The sequence below is a fragment of the Odocoileus virginianus genome, chromosome 5 (assembly GCF_023699985.2).
Source record: "Odocoileus virginianus isolate 20LAN1187 ecotype Illinois chromosome 5, Ovbor_1.2, whole genome shotgun sequence".
Classification (NCBI taxonomy): Eukaryota; Metazoa; Chordata; class Mammalia; order Artiodactyla; family Cervidae; genus Odocoileus; species Odocoileus virginianus.
Window position 1 is genome coordinate 64252033 of NC_069678.1, and position 20273 is coordinate 64272305.

The window sequence follows — 20273 nt, forward strand, 5'->3', positions numbered from 1 at the left end:
TCAGACTTGACTGAGCGAGTGAACAGCAACCAAGTTTAGTTTAAACTGGCGCTTTTCCTGTGGCCCAGTGGTAATGCAGGAGACACAGGAGATGTGGGTTTGATCCCTGGGTCGGGAAGACCCCCTGGTGGCGGGCATGTCAACCCACTCCAGTATTCTTGCTTGGAGAATCCCATGGACAGAGCTGGAGGGCTATAGTCCCGAGGGTCTCTTAAGAGTTGGACATGACTCAGCATGAGCACAAACGTTTAAGCTAAATCATTTCATCTTTGAAGTGTTGGCTTGTCTCCCTATAAGATTCCTGTGATTTTTTTCTTCTCCTTTGCCTCTTCCTTCCTTTCCATTCATTCTTTCAGTAAGCATTTAGTATTTTATCTTTTTATATCTGTATTAGTTTGAGATTTGATATGATGAAATAGTTTAGAGGTCTGAGGTGATAGCAATTTTGATTTCTTTCTAGGCTTCTTGGAGAAATAGGATTTAAGTCCTTCCAAAAATACTTCAGTGTGAGGTTGTTATTTATTATTATTTTTTATTTTATTTAAATTTTTTTATTGGAGTATAATTGCTTTACAGTGTTGTGTTAGCTTCTCCTGTACAGCAATGTGAATCAGCTACGTGTATACATACATCACTTCCCTTTTGAGCCTCCCTTCCCCTGACCCCCACTGTCACAGAGCACCGAGCTGAGCTCTCTGTGTCATATAGCAGGGTTCCCGCTAACTGTGTGTTTTACACATGGTAGTATATGTCAGTTCTGTTCTCTCAATTCCTTTCACCCTCTCCTCCCCCACTCCCTCTTCCACATCCTCATGTCTGTTCTCTATGACTGCATGTCTGTTCCTGCTCTGCAAACAGGCTCATCTATTACCATCTTTCTAGATTCCATACACATGCATTAATACATGATACTTGTTTTTCTTTTTCTGAGTTACTTCACTCTGTATGACATGTTTACATTGTTTTTATAATGTATTTTTTTTTATACTGTATTTTTGTGTGCAGCTCAGCTGAAGATAGACATTTCTCCTGCACCTGAAAATCCCCATTACTGCCTGACCCCAGAGCTGCTTCAAGTGAAGCTTTACCCTGACAGTAGGGTTAGACCTACTAGAGAAATTTTGGAGTTTCCTGCAAGGGATGTCTATGTTCCAAACACTACTTACAGGTAATGCATTTTCATTTTGGAGAATTCTGAAGTAAGGTATGGTATATTCTAATATTAATATAGAATGAAAGTCTTGCAAAATCCTTTGTAGCTTTGCTACTTATTTCATTTCTTACTTCATGATTTTACTAATAGCTGTAATGCATTTAGCTCTTGCTGTGTAACAGGTATGTTAATTACCTTACATACTTTATCTTTTTTAATCCTCATAACTTGAGGTAGGTATTACCTTCATTTTAGAAGTGAGTAAACTGAGGGATAGAGAGTTCATACCTAACTGTGTTGGAGCTAGCATTTGAATTGTGGGTTGCTAGGTTAAAACATTTGAACTTCTAGTTACTATATTTCCTCAGATGTTCTTATTGGCAGAATCTAACATTACACATGAATTAAATGTATGTACCTGTACTATGTTCTAATAATTAATCAACAGTATTTGATGTAATTCTGTATTATAAGATCCCCTGGAGAAGGAAATGGCAACCCACTCCAGTACTCTGGCCTGGAAAATTCCATGGACTGAGGAGCCTGGTAGGCTATAGTCCATGGGATCGCAAAGAGTCAGACGTGACTGAGCGACTTCACTTTCACTTTCTGTCTTACTCAGAATACTTGACATGAGGTTGTTGGATAGGATTTTAGACTGAACGCTGCATAACTCCAGGGTTACCATTTACATGTTCTCTGTATGAATGAGGCCCCCTTTTTTCGTGAATAGTGAGACCAGAACTTGACATGTCTGTTGGGATATCCAGCAGGGCACCTCAGACACAAGTTTCTGCCTCAACTTCCTCACTTAATATATTTCACCACCATTTACCCAATTCCTGAGGCAAAATTTTTGGAATGAAAATGATTTCTCTTTTTTTGTATTCCTCGCGTTTACTCCTCCAAGAAGTTTTGTAGGCTCTGCTTCTAAATGAATCCCAAATCTAATACTCCTTACCTCCTCCACCTTTGAAATTCTACTTGTCACCATCCAGATCAGCACTGTCAAACAAATATAATGGGAGCCACATTTGTAATTTTCAGTTTTATAGTTTCTATATTAAAACAATAAATAAGTGAAATTAATTATGATCATGGATTGTTTAATACAGTATATCTAAGATAGTGTCATTAAACCACATAGTAAATGTCAAAAATTCTTTTGCCTTTTTCCACTCCTTTATCTTCAAAATCTGGTGTGTATTTTACACTTAAAGCACTTTTCAATTCCAATGTGCTGCATTTCAAATGGTTGATAATCAATAGAACTAGATGCTAGAATCCTAGATGGCTGCTGATCTAGAATTTTGTGTACATTTTAAAATTTGATCTTCTTACTTCTACCCATGCCTCAGTCAGTTCTCAATGTTATAGTCAGATTTTTAAAAGATATAAGTCAGATCATTTGGTCCCATGTCTTAAAGTACTCCAATGTCTTCTATTTTAAGCAGAAAAATAATGAAGGCTATAAGACTGTGTGATCTAGCTCCTGCCTTTCTCTAACTTTGTATCCTACTAATCTTTACCTTACTCATTTTAGCCTCAATGGCCTTTTTATTCATCCTTGAATAAACAAAATTCTGCCCAAGATTTTTTTATTTTTTTCTTCTCTTTGCCTATCTTTTGCCAGATCGCCACATGACTTGATTCCTTTTTCAGTCATATATCTACTTAAAGGTCATTTTCATCACCCTACCTACAAGATCCATTGCTTCTCTCCTCTAGCTCTTACCCTTCCTTATATTTATCATTATCTGGCATTACAATATGTATTGAATTGTTATATGAATGTAATTACTGTAAAGGGCAAAGGCTTGTCTATTTTGTTTACCACTTGTCTATTTTGTTTACCACTTTATCTCCAGCATATAGAATAGTGTGCTAGCACGTGGAGAGTACACAGTAATACTTACTCATTGTGTAAAGAAGTAAGACACTGCATAGTGGTATGAGTGGGATTTGGAGTTGCACCGGTATGGGTATAATATCTGACTCCACTGTTTACTGTTTAGTTGCTTAGAACAAATGACTTAGTTTATTGGCACTCAGTTTTATTAATCAAATATGGGATGATACCTGTCTTCTTTTGTGAGTGTATAGAGCACAAAAAATTACATGTGATTGGCACTTAATGTGAGTAAAACTCCTGGAATATAGTGTAAATGAAATATATACTGCTTTTAAAAGAAACGTGTGTAAAATAAATTTTAAAAAAAAGGTTTAAAAAAGAAAAGAAACAGGTGATACAAATATTCTCCTATAAGTTTTCAGTTCAGTTCAGTTCATTTGCTCAGTTGTGTCTGACTTTTTGCGACCCCATGGACTGCAGCACACCAGGCCTCCCTGTCCATTGCCAATTCCCGGAGTTTACTCAAACTCATGTCCATTGAGTTGGTGATGCCAGCCAGTCATCTCATCCTCTGTCATCCCCTTCTCCTCCTGCCTTCAATCTTTCTCAGCATCAGGGTCTTTTCAAATGAGTCAGTTCTTTGCATCAGGTGGCCAAAGTATTGAAGTTTCAGCTTCAGCATCAGTCCTTCCAATGAACACCCAGGACTGATCTCCTTTAGGATGGACTGGCTGGACCTCCTTGCAGTCCAAGGGACTCTCAAGATTCTTCTCCAACACCACAGTTCAAAAGCATCAATTCTTCAGCGCTTAGCCTTCTTTATAGTCCAGCTCACATGACTACTGTGAAATCCATAGCTTTGACTAAATGGACCTTTGTTGGCAAAGTAATGTCTCTGCTCTTTAATATGCTGTCTAGATTGGTCGTAACTTTTCTTCCAAGAAGCAAACGTCTTCTAATTTCATGGCTGCAGTCACCATCCACAGTGATTTTGAGCCCCCCAAAATAAAGTCTGTCATTGTTTCCACTGTTTCCCCATCTATTTGCCATGAAGTGATGGGACCAGATGCCATGATCTTAGATTTCTCAATGTTGAGTTTTAAGTCAAATTTTTCACTCTCCTCTTTTACTTTCATCAAGAGGCTCTTTAGTTCTTCAGTTTCTGCCATAAGGGTGGTGTCATCTGCGTATCTGAGGTTATTGATATTTCTCCTGGCAATTGTGATTCCAGCTTGTGCTTCATCCAGCCTATAAATTTTATATATATTTATTTTATATATATAGATAAATGTGTATATATACATATGGCAACTTAAAAGAACATGGAATAAAAAAGTGAGCCATGGTTGGTATTGGACAGCTTAGATGTTATCAACCCTGTCTCTTATCTAGTATATGACTCATGCAGAACGTTCCTAACTTGTATGTATCTTTCTTTCTTCTACTTGAATTGTTTCAGAGAGAGGTAAGATGAAAATTGGGGACTTTGAAGGGTCTTTTCTTTCATTTTTCTGTTTATCTTTTAAAATTTATTTACATATATAGATTTTAAACAAATTATATGAGTATACTTAGAGTTCAGTTTGTGCCATAAAGCTTAAAATTAAAAGTGGAGGTCCTTCATCTTGTTCCAACCATCCTTTCCCTACCTTGATGTCTAGTCTTTATTGTCAGTCACTATTGTTAATAGTGACTTTATGGTCTATCAGTTTTTGCTCCTTCTTTTGTTGTTTTACTCCTTGTTTTTAAATAATATGTTCATGCTGCTGTTTCTTGATTGTTTTTCAATTTAAAATATCTACTGATTGCTATAGATGGTGAAGATTTAACTCTGATATCCTCTTCCTTAAAAAAATACATATACTTGCATAAACCTTGAAAAGAAATACTTGTCATCTCTGTAAAGCTTCTTGCAATACAGTAAAATCATCAGATTATTTCCTCTCTTGTACCTTCCTTAGTCCCTTTGCAACTAAATTATAAGTTAGTATAACAGGGGAAGTTTTCAAGGCTCACTTGGCTTACTGTACAGTTGTTGTCTTGGAGCCTGTTCACCATTTTCCTAGAAATTCTGTTTGCATTTATTTTGCAATGGAGTTCTTATTTCCGATGTATTTTTTGTTCTTGGTTTACTCATTATACTGAGAGCCTTCAGTATCTCCCTGGATTAAGGTGTTGGAAAGTACCTGGCACATATTAAATGCTCGATAAAAGTTAGTCATTAGTGTTAGGCTTAGTTGCTTATTTAAAGATAAACAGAGCCTTAAATCTTTAAGGTTGTAGGTTACTGCTTTGTCAAATAAATTTAATCATGTTGTTAGATGTATGATTGTCCTTGGGATTACACATACGAATTTAGAAAAATAAGTCTTATGTTTGAGATGGAATCCTTGGTTTTATATTTTCTAAAATGTCATTGAAACCTCATTTTATAAAGGCTTACTAGGGAGATTGTTAATCTTATTTTCATGACCTTGAACTGCACATTTCACACCAGTTGAGTAATTTTGCCCTGTTTGATTTGCCATGAAAACACTTTGGACTTTGATAAAAGGACCAACATTTGGTTACTTTCTTTTCCATTTTCAGAACTGCGTTGGATGATCACTTAGTAAATGCATAAGTGCAATGCTTGTGGTTCTTATGGGGAAAAAAAAGACATTGATTATTCTATAACAAAATGTGGAATATGTAACAATATATTTGGAACAGACTTTATAAGGAAGTAATTAGATAACACAATAAATATTGATTCATGAATGCATTTTTGATTAATGAATAAGTTAATCTATTACCATGAGTTATGCTATTAGGAAGAAAAAGTACAAGCATGAAAACATGCTGATACTAGACTGACAGTGTGTAAATAGATTATACTACAGTAAGTAACCCTGACACAAGAAATGTATATACTTGCTCTCAGTAAAATTTATACTAGTTCAGTGTAACCTCTTGGTATAGAGATTTTGTAGTAATTCACTAAAAGCAATAAGCTATCTTTGGTACTCTTGGGATATTTGCTATGGTTTTTCACTATTTTAGTTTTATAATTTGCTGGATTTATTTTTCTGTCTTTAATTGCTAAGTGCCAGTTGAAGGGGTCCAGACAGTGATGCTGCAAGATTTCAGAGAAAAGGCCTCCATTTACTAGGATATTTGTGGAAGAAGTGAGATTATCTGCTTTGTTGTGGTTCAGTTGCTTAGTCATGTCTGATTCTATGTGACTCCATGGACTGCAGCACGCCAAGCTTCCCTGTCCTTCAATATCTCCTAGAGTTTGCTCAAATTCATGTCTACTGGGTTGGTGATACTATCTAACCACCTCATCTTTGCTGTCCCCTTCTCCTTTTGCCTTCAGTCTTTCCCAGCATCAGGGTCTTTTCCAAATGAGGTGTCTCCTTGCATTAGGTGGCCAAAGTATTGGAACTTCATCTTCAGCATTAGTCCTTCCAGTGAATATTCAGGATTGATTTCCTTTAGGATTGACTGGTTTGATCTTGCAGTCCAAGGGAATCTTCAAGAGTCTTCTCCAGCACTGAATTCAGAAACATCACGGGAGGCAGTGACCAAAACCATCCCAAAGAAAAAGAAATGCAAAAATGGAAAGACAACAAAAAAAGGTTGTCTGAGGAGGCTTTACAAATAGCTGAGGAATGAAGAGAAGTGAAAGGCAAGGGAGAAAGAGAAAGATATTAGAATCTTATTAGGATTTTATCTTAAATCTAGGAATCTTACCTTAAAATTGCACATGAATTCTGTTTTCTACTTCATAAATCCACTTCATATAAAAATAGTTATTTCCTCCCTAAAACAAAAAAGTGATATTCCTGGGAGATGTGTCATGTTAATCCCATGGACTTGCATTTGTCATTTAGCTGTGCCTTCATAAGAATGTGTGCCCCAATTACAGGCGCATAAGTCTACAAAGCAAGATCCAGATCTCTTCCAGGTATTCAGGGTTTCCAAAACCTGACCCCAAAATACTTGTTTAACCATTTCCTGCCCAACATAAACCCTCGGCTCTAATCAAAATTATTTATTTCAAAACCCTGCTGTATACTTTCCTAATGCCATTTCATTTATCTAGAATGCCTCCCTAAACCTTTCTGCTTGGCAAGGTCCTATATATACTTCAGGGTAGCACAGGAAGACTGTACCACTTATACTATGACATGAGAGTCATATAATTAATTTTTCTTAAACTAGGTTATCGTATGATAGATCTCCCTTTAGAATTGGGGTTCTTAGTACCCTTTGGCAGTCCTGTGAATCCTCTGGAAGTATGGTAGTGCCATTAAGGCACATAGAGAAATGAGAATGGAAGAAGTGAAAGGGAGGAGCAGCAGAGGCAGTAAGGTTTTAGTGGGTTTGTTATTTAATAAGTTGAGTTTGAAGAGGCTATAGGATATCAAAAGGAGAAATGGCAGGTGAAGGGGAAGAAGGGGAACTGGAGGAGAGAGAGAGAGACGTAGATTTGGGAAATTTATTCATGGAAAATAAATGAATCCTTGAGAGAAGATAGAATTTCTGAGGTCCGAATAGAAGAGATGTTTGAATATTGTACATGGGTCCACAGTGCTAAATACTGGGAAGAAGTCGGGCATTAAAGATGGACTCGGACTTCCCTGGCAGTCCAGTGGCTGAGACTGCGCATTTCCACTGCAGAGGAAGTGCAGAATCTGCATGCTGCGCTGGCTCAGCCAGAAACAAAAGCAGGCATGAGAGTAGTGGTACTGCGGAAGCAAACTAGCTGAAGGTCAAGTTTGAGAGGAGAAGATTGTTATTAGTAAATAGCAAAGAAATCAAAGGGGATGTGGACTGAGAGGTCACTGGATTCGACAGTTGTGTTAGTGGTGCGATTAGAACCCTTTTGGCAACTTAGTGAGGCCCGAGGACATAATTTTGTGAAGCATAAAGAAAAAAATCCTTTCTCAACAGAATTCTCTCTCAATCTGAGCTTTATATGCAGGAAAAAACTCAGTATTCCTGAAAGAAACAAAATGCAGCACATTGTGTGAGAATTTTTAAAAACTGGAAAACAGAGAAAAAAATGTTATATTAAATAACATTATTTTGCATTTGAAAGCTTCCTACTTTTTGGGCGAAAAAGGCCATTTTGGTACTCTTGCTTTCAAAGGTCAATTTTGACAGCTTGAATGTGGTTCTGAAAATGAAAATTCCTGCCTTTTCGTATTTTTTGGAACAAAATATTTGTGTAGGATCCACATAGATCATAAATATTGGAATTGTCATATACTAAAAATATATATTGAACAATTTAAAATACATAATGGTGAATATTTTTTGATTAGTGTGAGTCACTACATAACTTGGACACAACAACTGTGGAAAATTTTTAAAGAGATGGGAATATCAGATCATCTTACCTGCCTCCTGAGAAACCTTATGTAAGTCAAGAAGCAACAGTTAGAGCCAGACATGGAACAATAGACTGGTTCAGAATGGGGAAAGGAGTACGTCAAGGCTGTATATTGTCACCCTGCTTATTTAACTTATATGGAGAGTACATCATGCAAAATGCCGGCCTGGATGAAGCACAAACTGGACTCAAGATTGCTGGGAGAAAATATCAATAACCTCAGATATGCAGATGATACCATCCTTATGACAGAAGTGAAGAGGAACTGAAGAGCCTCTTGATGAAAATGAAAGAGGAGAGTGAAAAGCCTGGATTAAAACTCAGCATTCAAAAAATGGAGATCATGGCAGCTAGTCTCATCACTTTATGGCAAATAGATGGGGAAACAATGGAAACAGTGAAAGACTATTTTCTTGGGCTCCAAAATCACTGCAGATAGTGATTGCAGCCATGAAATTGAAAGACCCTTGCTCCTTGCAGAAAAGCTATGACCGACCTAGACAGCATATTAAAAAGCAGGGACATTACTTTGTCAACAAAGGTCTGTCCTGTCAAAGTTATGGTTTTTCAGTAGTCATGTATGCATGTGAGAGTTGGACCATAAAGAAGACTGAATGCCAAAGAATTGATGCTTTTGAACCACCACAGTGTTGGAAAAGACTCTTGAGAGTCCCTTGGACAGCAAGAAAATCAAACCAATCCATCCTAAAGGAAATCAGTCCTGACTATTCATTGGAAGGACTAATGCTGATGCTGACGCTTCAGTCCTTTGGCCACCTAATGGGAAGAGCCCACTCATTAGAAAAGACCCTGATGATGGGAAAGATTGAAGGCAGGAGGAAAAGGGGATGACAGAGGGTGAGATGGTTGGATGGCATCGCTGACTCAATGGACATGACATTGAGCAAGCTCCAGGAGATGGTGAAGGACAGGAAACGCTGGCATGCTGCAGTCCATGGGGTTGCAAAGAGTTGGACATGACTGGGTGACTGAGTGACAATGATGACATAACTTTGGGACTATCCTTTTTTTCTTTTTTTTTTAAAATTAGTCTTTAAAAATTGACTTTAATTCAAGATTTTATTTCTCTGATGGTTTCTTTAGAAACTTAAAAAAAATAAATACTGACAAGTGATATTATGGTCAGAATATCCTCTAATAATCCTTGAGTATTTAGAATTTAAATTATTTAAATTATAGATAGCATAATCATACTCCTATTAGATGTCAATAAAAAACTACAAGAATGTAAATGTCTGTAATCTAGAGGACTGAGTCTTTAGTAAATTTGGAAATGTTAACATTCCTCAGAATGTTTATTTAATCTTTCAGTAACTTTTTATGATTCTTAATTCTCTTTGAAAACCTCCAAATTAGTATTAGACTCACAGTGTGTCCAAGAGAAATAAATTATTAAACTTTAGTTTGATGCCACAAACACATTCTTTCTTACTGTATTTTGACAAGATCACCTTAAAGTTATTTGTTTTTCACAACATTAGGAGTTAAAATATGTGTAGAGTCCAGACAGAATGCCATGCGGGAGACCCTGGTTCGATTTCTGAGTCAGGAAGATCTGCTGGAGAAGGGACAGGCTACCCACTCCAGTCTCCTTGGGCTTCCCTGTGGCTCAGCTGGTAAAGAACCCACCTGCAATGAGGGAGGCCTGGGTTCCATTCCTGGGTTGGGAAGATCCCTTGGAGAAGGGAACGGCTACCCTCTGTAGAATTCTGGCCTGGAGAATTGCATGGAATGTGTAGTCCATGGAGTGGCAAAGAGTGGGACATGACTGAGCGACTTTCACTTTCAGGAGTTAAAATATGTGTAGAGTCCAGACAAGTTAACAAATAAGGTACAATGATACTTGATATTTAAAGTCAGTATGACTTAGCAGTTATGATCTGCTATATTTAACAGTGTGAGCCTATTTCAATACAGTATTTCATCCTGCTTCATTTGGCTTCATAAATAAAGCATACCAAACATTTACTCCAAATTATTTTGTTACAAAATTATTATCAATTTTAAAACCCATGTTACCGATTTTTACATGTACTCTCAACTTATCTTAGTTTTGAAGTTAATATTACATCATTTAATAATTGTACAGTTATTAATTGCTTATATTTATTCAAGTTTAGAATTTTAGCAAGAATAGTATTTTTTTAACTGAGGATGTTGTGCAGTTAGCTAACATGATGACTTTAAACTTAAAAATTTTTTTTATGTTGTTTATTTAGGACGTTATTTGAAATTTCATCCATTGGTTAAAATTTAGATTGTGACCTTCTAAAATTTGATTCACACATCACAAAATACATGAATAAATGATTGTCATAAAATTTTGATTGAGAAAGGTAAATGGTGTTCTTTGAAGTGATGTGATACAATATTAAGTTGGTAGTGGCTTTAATATAAAGAATTTATTTCTAAGCCTTCCATTAGGGGTTTAATACTGGATTTCTAAACCATTGTAATGTTTAATTTATTGGCTTTTAAATTTGCCTCAGTTCATTCAGGGTTTTCTGAATCTGACGGGTGTATCAGCATTTTGGTTGCTTTGATGGAGTACAGCCTTCCATCTTGAGACTTCCAGCATATTCCTCCTTTCCTCTCTGGCTTAGCTTTCGCTTTTGGCTTGCTGTATTTACCATTTAGGTTGTTTTCCCCACATACATCATGGCACCACCAGCCTCCTAAAAAGGATAGATACACAGTTTAATAGATACAGACTCATATACAGTTGCTGTTATTATATTTACCCGGTGAGCACATCTTCAGTTATATGCATATTTTCCACTTTTAAATGATTTATATGTCTCATATATCTGATCAAAAATAAAATATCTGAGAAAGGTTAGAGGTAAAATACATAATTGAACTAGAATCAAATTACCATGTTTGTTACGAGACATTTACGTATAGGGAAAATGTTTATTTTGGAGTCATATTTGAAAGACTTGACATTGAAGATACTAGCTATTACTCTGGAAAGATATTTTGAAGATATGAAAATAAAGTTTTGATATTAGGAAGAGGATACCTGAATTACTTTCTGGACAGTTGAAATGTCCTTTTGCTTTGTGATCCCAAGTGGAAAACATCAAGTCTTTGTGTTCCGGAAATGCCTTGGGGCCATTGCCAGAAATCTCAGCTAGATGTAGTGTATAGTTGGTTTCATGATCTCCCAAGTGAAAAGAATATTCAGTATAATACTTGTCTTTCCAGTCTTCTAGCTCGATTCGTAGGATATAGTTAGATTGCTTTACTATGGAGTATATCTTTTCTAAACCCAGCCAAAATTCTCCTGAAAAAAGAAGTTGTAGAAATCTGTGGACTGTTAATTGTAGATGAGGCAGTGACCATTTATTTTGAGAGGTTTTTTTTTTTTTCTTTGCTGTAAGTAGCTTAACTGTTTTCATCTTGAATCCTTTGGTTATTTTAGAGTTTCTTAAAATATTTGTTTTAAAAACAGTTTTATTGGAGATCGTTATATTTACAACAACTATGAAAATATTAATGGGCCTAACTAGAGTCTGATTATCCTTTCTAAATTGGATATTATCAGGCTTATTTCACAGGTGAAACCTATTAAACTATTATAAGTATTTATAGGGCTGGTCATTGGTAAAATGTTATCTAACTTCTGGGTTCTTAGGTATACTGGCTTTATAATCAACTGTTTTTTTTTTTTTTTAATACCCATATACTATGAAGAGATTTGTTAAGTATTTCTAGAGACTTGGATAATAATGTTATTTTCCTATCATATAGTCTTGGCCTTTGATATTTTCTTGGTATATATGTTTTCTTTGTAGAAAAAGAAGGAAATAAAAAAAATTTTAAATAAAAAACATTATTCTTAATAACTTTTTGCTGTAGTTTAAAAATTTTTATTTGGAATGAAAAACATAAATACAAATAGTTCCTTTAATTATCACAATTGGTCTCTTTAATTATCCCTTTTATTAAAGCATTTAAGGGAAAAAAGTCAGAATTTCTTTCCTGCTGTTGAATCAGTGTATTTAATTTTAAGAATTGCAGACTACAAGTGGCTTACTTCCTTGAAGAAATAAATGAGTTTCTGAACTGTCACTCTTAGGAGAAGACTTGAGCCTACAAAACATATCACCGATTATACCTTTTAGTTTGGGATTTAATTGGTAGTTTGAATTTAAAACTGTTTAAGTAGTCAGATACTCCTGAATATTTAAAAACTTGCTATAATAATGGATGTTACCTATTTTATGAATGAGGGCATGGCATAACTCATGGATTTTTATAAGTGCTTTTTGGATTTTAAACCTCTATCTTATTTTTATTTAGCTTGTTTTATTTTTTACCTTATTTATTTTGTGATCAAAATATAATAATTTGCATTGAATTACCTAACTTTATTTTAAACCACACATTGTATAATATACATTTATAATATTTAAATAATTGAAATCTAAACATTTTGTTTAGATCTGACAGTTGACAGCTTCTTTGTACCTTCCAACTGCCACATAGTTGATATCTAAAACATTAATAAGAAAGCAGAGTGACCACTGATAAGGATGGTTTTCTTTGTAGCTTATTCATAGCATTTAATACTTATTTGAAACATATAGTACTTTGAAATCAGAATTATCTTTTAAAATCATAATTATGATAATCAGAAGCCATCCAATTAAATTGTGATAAGTATATACATAGAACAGACATGTAATTATGGAAAGTATAATTAAAAAAAAGACGATTGTAATAAGTTCAGTACTTACAAATGTGTAACTATTCGCTAATAATTTCTAAGAAGGCTGGGACTGTTCCTCATTCATTGTATTTCTAATGCCAAATCCACAATGGGCTTTATTAATAGATTTTTAATAAATATGTTTTAGTTAACAAGTGAACGAATGTATGAAGTCATCTTACCATCAAGCCTCCCAAAACCATATTTGTAGTTTTCCCAGGTTTCATTGAAGTTTTGTGATCCATCTCTTCGATGTTGAATTAATGTCCATGAACTACCTGATTATAATGAACAAATTGTATTTTCAGTAGACTGATGCTGATAGTTGTAACAAAATACTGTTTTTTTGTTTGGTTTTAATTGGTGGCTGTATAAGGTAGTTATTAACATTGTTATGGTAATATTTTATTATTTATTGTGGGCCCAAGAAGTTAAATGAAGGGCAACCAATTAATTTGTCTTAATAAACTTATTGACAGCAGTCATTTTAGATTATTTTTTAGAAAAAAAGATGGAGAAATTGAATGAATGCGTAAGTAAATCTATGAATAAGACAAATATATGTACTAGATCTAGTACGAATATATGTACTAGATACAGATATTCAGATATACTATATATCTGTATATGTGTGTATATATATATATATATATATATATATACTAGATACAGATATATATCTAGATCTAGATATATATAACTACTTGTGTTATATATATTTTATTTTATGTGTATTCAGGACAAAAATAAAAGAATTAGTCTTACAAATAGGTAGTGTGTAACCTTAGCTTACTTACTAGTGTCTACTTCTCTTAGACTGGTTTTACCTGATTTAACATCACAGTAGACATTAAAAACTTGAGAGTTGCTGGGTCTAATGGAGTAGATGCCACTTGTATGTTTGCCTTGGTTATAAATGATGGTACAATCAGCAGGAATGTCTAGAATCAACAAAATGTTATTACATAAGATGCATTAATAAAGAATGATATCTTTAGAGCTTGAGATTTTAGTTGAAATTCTATGAAATTGTGACTGTCGTCTTTAGTCTTTTTTTTAGTAATGTGTTATTGAAAAGCTATTTTATGCTAAAACATTTTTATTAGATGGCATGTTATATGAAGAATATCAAATAGTTATTACCAAACTGATTTCTTTTTGAGAAAGTGACAAAATGAGAATTTTAAGTGCCGTTTCCCCTAGACCTAGGAAAAACATAAATAAAATTCCACATATGAGATGTTAGTATAGTGCTTCATGTGCACTAGGTTGTCAACAGATTAATGTGGAAAGAGTGAACATATATAGAAGAAACTAACAAAGATCTTTTTTCCCTCTATGAATTACATTAAAAATAAATCGGGTGGAGAGGGAGGTGGGAGGGGGGACTGGGATGAGGAATACATGTAAATCCATGGCTAATTCATATCAATGTATAACAAAAACTACTGTAATGATATAAAGTAATTAGCCTCCAACTAATAAAAATTAAAAAAAAATAAATAAATAAAAAATTAAAAAAAAAAACACTAGGCTATAAACTAAAAAAAAAAAAATAAATAAAAATAAATGCGTTTTGAAAATACATCATTTTGTTGAAGATTGGTTGAGAATGGAGACTTTGTCTCCCCATCTTTTTGCTTTTTGTATAGAAAGTAGAAACCTTGAAGAGAATGCCATAATCTTTCCGTGCATATTCAATAACTGTTAACATTTTACCTTATTGCTTTATAAACAAATATGTACAAATATGAATTTTACTATGCTATTTGAACATCATTTGCAAACATCATGACCTTTAATCCCTTAGATACTTTGGCATGCATCTCTTAAACTCTCTTAAACATAAGATTATTCTCTTACATAACTGTAATACCATTATTCCATCTAAGAAAATTAATGATTATTACCTAATAGCAAGTCTATATTCTTATTTCTCTGATTGTCTTAATTGAGAATGTTTTAGTGGGTTTAAAAAAATCACTAAGATCCGATTTAGGTTAACAATCATTTGTTGAATTTATCTCTTTACTCTCTTTTAGTCTAGAACAGGCCCTGAGAATAGGGATTTTTGATGGAAATGTCAAAGATAGAAGAAAAATTTGATGATAATAGCTTCAAGACAGAAACCCAGCAAATTATCTTACCGTCATGTTCTACAATTTTTGTTTCATTCAAGTGAAAAGAGGGAGTAGTTCTTGGTGCTCTTGGTTTAGAAGAAAGAGAATTTTCTGTGGATTCTTTAATACCAGTTCTTCTTAACTGATAAAAGAATACAAATCTACTTTTAAAAATTTGAATATTTAATTAGGGGAAATCTGAGTTCATAATATGTTATTGTTTTCAATGGTAAGAGGGATCAATAATGCTATACATATTATACAGACTTCCTGTTCTCAAAGTATTTAATCAGGCACATTATTTAATGAGTTAAAAAAATAGAGAAAGATACCAAGGCAAAAAACAGAAATTGATCAAAAAACAGCCAGACCAAAGGCAGAGACTTTGTTTAAAGTGTTTTAATATGTTCTATTTATTTATATGAATGTAATATATATTCTATTCAGTGACAGAGGCAGATTTCAAATTTCATAATTCTCAGTTGTAGGTCTTAAGATATAATAATAATTTGAACAAGGTTGCTTTCTTGATAGTTTTTGACATGTAAATGTATTTGTAGAGGTAGCAAATTGACTGGTTTATTTGTTTGCTTTTCATATCTTCAATATTTCATTGTCTGTTGTGCTGGATTTGCAATCTGTTGACTGATAGTTTGTGTTATTGAGAAAAGCAGAATATATAATATCTTGTGTTAATAGTGTTAGTTTTTTGATGTCAGCATAAATGGCATTTCTTAGGATATAATTCATTAGGCTCTCTTGTAAAGTTCACTTATTGTATATTAGTCTTTTCTACTAAGTGACTGTGATCTTAGAGTAACTTAACTTTAGAGTTTGGTTTGTAAATTTAAATTTGAGTAAGTTGTGTCAGATGATCTAAGGCTTCTTCCAACATAGAAATTTATTGTTTTAAAGTCTTCATACATTTTATTACTAGACAAGATGTATACCATTTTATAATAGTGACATTTTGCTTTTGTAAGTAAGTTCATTTACTCATAGTAAAATATGTAGGAAAAAAGAGAAAAATAACATACAGTAAGAAGGAAATTATGGAAATTAAAACTAGTTGGGAAAAACCCCTTTTTGGACAATTAGCAAAAATACCCTACTAAATAATGATTGATAAAATAGCAAAAGTAACTTACTAAAATTATGAGTCATAAAATTACTAAAACATTATGTACGTGTTTAGTGGAAATTATAATATTTGTTTTATAGTCCTTGGCATCTATTTTTTTAACCAGTTTCTTCAAGTCTGTATTATTTTTTAAATTCCTGAATGGCATAAATAAATAAATAAATAAATAAATAAATAAATTCCTGAATGGCTGTTTAATAGTATTATTACTAATTAATATTTTTGAACTATGGTACTATATTTGGAATGCTTAGATTTTGGCATGGCTTTATTCCAAACAGGTATCTCCCTTCCTCACCTAGCCAGTTATTTATATTGTAGATTAAATTATACTGTTGGGTATTAAACTTTAATTATTAGGCATGTAGCTTCTAATAATTATAATAATATTAACCACAGCAAGTTTTTATTGACTTGTTTGTACTAAATTTGACATTACCTTTATTAACTCAGCATGTATTTATTAAGTGTTTACTATGTATCAGACAGTGTTCTATATTTTGGGGTCTATAGCAATTTAAAAAAAATGGACAGAAACTTCTGTACATACAGATCTTACATTCTAGTTCAGGGACAGACAGAATAAATAACTAAATATATACATTATATTAAATAAAGGTAAGTGTTAAGAGAAAATAGAGAGTAATGAAAGAGGTAGCAGGTTTCAAGCATGGGTGTAAGGGGATTGTAATTTCTACTTAAATTATCTGGGAAGGATTCTTTGAGAATTTTGTATTTGAGAAAGACCTAAAGGGAATAGGAGTGGGCCATGCCAATACCAGGATGAAGAGCATTCCAGACAGAGAGCAACATAGGCAAAAGCCCTGAGATAGCAACTTGTTTGATGTGTTTGAGTAGCAGTAAAAAGGCTAGTATGACTCTAGTAGAGGAAATGAAGTCGGTGAGATGATGAAGAATCGTCCGAGTCTTTTTGGGCCACTGTGAGTGAAATGTGAAGCCGTTGTGGGGTTTCAAACAGAGAGACATAGTGTAATTTAAATTTTAAATGAATCTCTTTGGCTGCTATATTGAGGATATACTTTGCATGAATTCTTTCTTTTTTCTCACAGCCATCCTATAAGACAGGTTCTCTTATTGTGTACCTAGAGTACGTGAAGAAACTGAGAGAGGGGTTAAATAATTTATTCAAGGTCACACAAAAATGTTAGAACCAGGATTCAAATCCAGATAGTTGACTAGCTTCCGAGGCTGCAAACTTAACAGTCATGCTGATGTGATTCTTTTATTCATTATCCAGCTATAATTATTGTAAATAATTTTAGGGTCCATATTTTCATAAACCTTATTTTTATGTTAAAGATTGGACATACTATTAAGATATTGACTTACCTGATTTTCTATTTCTTTTATTTGACTTTGCTGTTGGTTTAATTGTCTGTATTGTTCTTCCACAATCTGAAGAAGGTCTTTAATGCTATTATCTTGCTGTTCTACCAAAGTCTGGATATAGATTGTAGGTTGGTTAGAGATTTCTTTCTTTCCTGTTAAACTAGACTTTTTAATTTCCTATAACACTGTCTAATTTTTTAAAATAATAGTGTATTAGAAAAATGAATACTGCCAAACCTTTTCCCCTTGCATGCTTCTTTCACATAGTACATACTTCTGTTTCTGTTTTTTATTTAAACTGCACTATCTCTAAAATCTGATTTCCTGAACTTTAAACTTCTTCAATTACATGGGAAAACCCCCCCAGCATTTTAGTGTTTTCCATTTACTGTATTACTTTTATACATTTTAAAGATAAAAGAGTTACACAAGTTATATTCCTTTAGCTTTTTACTTGCCTCCAGTAATTCGCAATATTGTAATAGTTTAGTGTTCTAAATTTCATTGCTTAACTGACTTGTAATTTTCATCTGAAATGCAGAGTTCAATTATTTTCATAAATAATGTTATGGAAACAAAAACCAGCTTGAAATTATAGTGAGAAAATTTATTTCCTGGAGGCTTTTTTTTTTAATGAGAAAAATATAGTGTTTCAGCAGTTCAACTAAATATTTCAAGTAGCATGTCTTAAAATATTTTTTTGAAAAGATCCACATTGAAAGAATAATCATGCTCTTTAGTTTCTACTTACTTTAAGTGAAGTTACTTCCAGGTGTTCCTGAATTTGAGGTTGATTTTTAATTAAATTGGTTAATTGGTCCTCCAGGTATCTCACTTTCTGTTGCAGTAGAATTTTCTCTTCAAGAAGACTTTCAAGTTTTGAGTCGAGTTCAAGTGACATGTTCTTTACTTCTTCATTTTTGACTTGCAGTTTGGATGTTGCTCTTCTAAGTTCCTTTTCTTCTTCTTTGATTTCATTGGTTTGCAGTGATAAGTCATAAAAGGACTGATCAAATATGTTGAGTTTTTGAAATATGTCATTAATTTGGCCCTTAGTCTTATGAACAAAGTCTTTAAGACCATGTCCTAACTGAAGTAGGCCATTGGCTAAAATTTTTACATCATCTAACATAGCAAATCTTGATTTTGGCTCTGGAGATATAGAATGAAGTGATGTATCATCTTGGTCAGTTCTGGAAGAAATAACTAGAGGAGCAATAAAAAGAAAGAGCTTGATAGTGTACATTTTTATCCTAATTATTCACTTTCAAGCGATTTGGAATTTGTTTTTTTCCTGGGAGCATACCAAGAGTTCTGAACTCTATATAACACTATTTGCCACAGACACAGTAAGGTTGGCAGGTCAATATAGTTAATCGTTAAGCTGTGTAAACTTGTATGAGTGTAACCTTCCAGACTGAGTTAGATCAATGCTAAAATGAAATCAAAGAAATGAGCAACAACCTTAATTGATTATTTAAAATGGTTGTTGTATTTAATTTTGCTGTATTGTAAACTGCATTTTTAGTGTTAGGAGATCTACCTATTTTTAAAAGCTCATTTTAATTTGTCATGATTTTTAAAGAGATTTACAAGTAAATATCAACTCTTTTGACAGATACATTCATCATTAAAGCTGAGGAAAAATTAATGAATCAAGTATGCATTTCCCAAATTGTAGTTTAGTTTTTTTTGAAACAGTGATGATCCCCAAAAATGTGTTCTCTGTGAAGCCTTCCTCCACATCTGCAGGTGATGTTAATGCTGTATTCCTGTGCTACTCCATATGAGCTAATGTATGATTATTTATTCCTTATTATTTGTCACTATAATTATTTGTTTGTATATTTTTGTTGCTTCAGATGATCTATCTAAACCGTGTTTGTATATAATCACAAAATCCCATATCTTAAAAGGTATTTCATCCTTTTTCTCTGTTATATTCTATGTCTCTGTGTTCTAGCCTCTTTCCCCTGTACCCACTAGAAGACCAATAGATTATGTGGTTCCAGTGTCAAGAACTATTTGCCCATTATAAATTTTTCTGTAGTTTGTGAATTTGGGAACAATATTCATGATATAAATTTAACAAAACCTTTCTTTTGATCATTTAGCATTAAGGGCTTTTGGATAGAATGGTTACAGTAGATGTAGTAATCTATAGTGGTTAAGAGTTTGGTTCTGGAGAGAGACTAGCTGAATTGGAATCCTGACTCTGCCGTTCTTTAGTTCTGTGAAATTAGCTTTTCTGTACCTCTTTTTTATTGTCTATCAATTGAGGATGGTATCTACTTTATTGAGTTTAAAAATTAATATTTTAAAGCACTTAGAGCAATATCTAGTGTTTAGTAAATACAACGTGGTATTATGTACTAGCTTTTCTTTTGTAATTAGTAAGTCAATGCATTTATGTAGTAGTACGGTAATATTTTATTGATAAATATTATCTAATCTTATGTTAAGATGACATAAGTTGGGAAGTTTTTCTAGAATCTAGGTTTTCTTACTTTGGTCTCTTGAACCTTGGTAAGTATAAGGAATT

The 20273-nt window shown here is 33.4% G+C and overlaps 2 protein-coding genes across 9 annotated transcripts in view; one reads left to right on the forward strand and one right to left on the reverse strand.

Moving 5' to 3' along the window:
- The window catches only part of DOCK7 (dedicator of cytokinesis 7), a 188715-nt gene that overhangs the window by 62347 nt on the left and 106095 nt on the right, over nt 1-20273 (forward strand). For all 7 annotated transcript variants that reach the window (XM_070468056.1, XM_020885436.2, XM_020885453.2 and 4 more), the window contains exon 14: nt 1006-1168. In XM_070468056.1, coding sequence (XP_070324157.1) covers nt 1006-1168 — 163 coding nt within the window. The remainder of the gene's footprint in view (nt 1-1005; nt 1169-20273) is intronic.
- ANGPTL3 (angiopoietin like 3) lies at nt 9781-19060 on the reverse strand. Of its 2 annotated transcripts, XM_020885489.2 has the most exons (7): nt 18483-19059; nt 17732-17842; nt 15268-15382; nt 13948-14061; nt 13303-13398; nt 11429-11692; nt 9781-11081 (listed from the first exon to the last, which is right to left on the reverse strand). In XM_020885489.2, exons 1-7 carry the CDS (start codon nt 18975-18977, stop codon nt 10897-10899), a joined length of 1380 nt encoding a protein of 459 aa, XP_020741148.2. In that variant the 5' UTR covers nt 18978-19059; the 3' UTR covers nt 9781-10896. The 2 variants fall into 2 exon arrangements, with proteins under 2 accessions (XP_020741148.2, XP_070324158.1); XM_070468057.1 differs by lacking the exon at nt 11429-11692 and having other exon boundaries at nt 18483-19060.